General features: G+C 34.6%; 1 protein-coding gene across 1 annotated transcript; it reads right to left on the bottom strand.

Annotated features, from left to right (window-relative positions):
- Window positions 1-618: 618 nt before the first annotated feature.
- On the bottom strand, window positions 619-1,847 carry LOC105640091 (putative carboxylesterase 18). Its single transcript, XM_020681727.3, has one exon. The coding sequence runs from the start codon at window positions 1,780-1,782 to the stop codon at window positions 772-774; it is 1,011 nt and encodes a 336-aa protein (XP_020537386.2). The 5' UTR covers window positions 1,783-1,847; the 3' UTR covers window positions 619-771.
- Window positions 1,848-2,105: the final 258 nt, after the last annotated feature.

The raw sequence follows: 2,105 nt of genomic DNA, 5'->3' as shown, positions 1-2,105 counted from the left end.
TTAAATAATATAGATATGAGTTATTGTCACCAAAATATTTGAATTTATTATTACTCATATCTTGAGATTTTGTTCTCAGATTAGTTTTGAGTTATTGTTATCGCTAGTGTCGTTTATTATTTGGATAGTTATACAGAAAGAAATACAAATCTCCTCTTCAATATAAATAAGAAATTTGAAAGTAATCAGATTAAACTTATAGAAAGACCATGAAATCAAACAGTGTCTATGAATAGCCACCAAGTGGAACAAGAGATTATCTATGACATAAATATTATGCTCTGTCAATTCGATCAAATGCTTCAATTCAAGATTATATTTCTTTTATTTTTTTGTATAAGTGGTTCATATAGCAACATATTGATTTATATCTCATATACGTGCACACAGTTTCCAATTTCTAGTTTAATTTTTCTAAAAAAAAAAACCCATGTTAACAATTACATATGGACAAAAAACATGTCCGGTTCAATTTTGGATGTATCGATATTTGAATTTCATTCTTTATATATATATAATTCTATTAGATTCGATTTTTTTTAAAAAAAAATTCAATTTATTTAGTTTAAACTATTTTGATTTCATCGAATCAACAAAAATGAGCGACCCTAATAATAATAACAACAACAATAATTAATATATTTATTAATACCATACAACTACAAAAATTCAATTCATATAAATTCAAATTAATTATTCATTCTCTTCAACTGAGAATGCAGAAGAAAAAGAAAAAAAAAAAAAAAAAAAAACTCTAAAGCTTGCATTTGATCATATATTGGAAGCTAATTGCTTTTGCATAAAATCCTTGACTTCCTCAATCGACAAGCCAGACTCAGGCAATTCATTATAAATATAAAATGAATGAGGCATGTTTGGATACTCGACCAAATAAGCTTCTTTTCCAGACTTCTTTAGCCCTTCATAATACCTCTTTTGCCAATCCTGTAAAGGATCATATCCACCCACAAAAACAATCGTCGCCGGAAACTTCATACCTGAAATATCGACACCATTAGGCCCGAATATATTCACGGCGGGATGGTCCCGGTTTGACCCTTCCGGCAAAAACGCTCTCCACATCCAATCTGTACGCTCTATTGTAATACATGGAGCATTAGTAAGCCTTAACTCAGATTCAGTCCGTTCTTCTCCTCCTAAGAATGGTTGAAACGAGATGTTACCAATTAATTTTATATTAGAAAATTCATATTCATTAGCTTTTATTATCACATGATGCGCCAAGTTGCCTCCGGCGCTGTCTCCGGCGACGAAACAATGATTTAGATTCGCATAGCTTGAAAATCCTTCAATTTCTGTGCTATCGATGTACTTTAGCGCATCAAATCCGTCGTCGTATTGAGATGGAAAACGATGCTCCGGAGCAAGCCGGTAGTTAACGGAGATTATAAAAGCAGAGAGTTCGCGAGCAAGACGGTAGCAAAAGTCATCCATAGGTCTCGAATTGGCTGCTAGTAGGGAAAAACCACCGCCGTGGAAGTAGAAAATGACCGGCAAACCAGCACTGTCGGAGATAGTGTTGGTGGTGGGAGTGTAGAGGCGGAACCAGAGATCTCGAGATTTGTCAATGGTTATATCAGTGGTTTTGACGCCGTTGATGGGCTTTTTGGAGGGAGAGTTTTTGACGTCGAAGATTTTGAGGAGAGGGCGGTTGATGGTGCCGTTAGAGCGACGGACGATGTCAACGCCGAAAGACATAACTGATATGAAGAGGTTGGCTTTCCATGGGAGTTGAGGCCACTGCGAAACTTTTTGAGCCATTTTTGTGGATTGTCAGAGGAAAGAAAACGAGTAGAGGAAGATACAGTGCAGAATTATTATGTTCTTACCCCAAATATAAAAAGAAGCGGAAAGAAAGCGTGGGCGAGCATACGGACCCAGTTTGACTTTTCAATTTTTAATTTTTAATTTTTTTAACAAAAAGTGGCCTTTTTTGACTTAGGAAAATTTATTATTTAGTCCTTCAGGTTTTACATGATTATCCAACTAATTCTAAGTTTTGCGCAAATATCTAACTAGTCTCATAGGTTTAACTCCGTTTAATTAAAAGATTCTTCCGTTCGAAAAGTTAATTTTTTTCCATT

The sequence above is a fragment of the Jatropha curcas genome, chromosome 9, assembly GCF_041381405.1.
Source record: "Jatropha curcas cultivar XTBG-Jc1 chromosome 9, XTBG_Jcur_1.0, whole genome shotgun sequence".
NCBI lineage: Eukaryota > Viridiplantae > Streptophyta > Magnoliopsida > Malpighiales > Euphorbiaceae > Jatropha > Jatropha curcas.
This window is presented reverse-complemented; position numbering and strand designations above follow the sequence as displayed.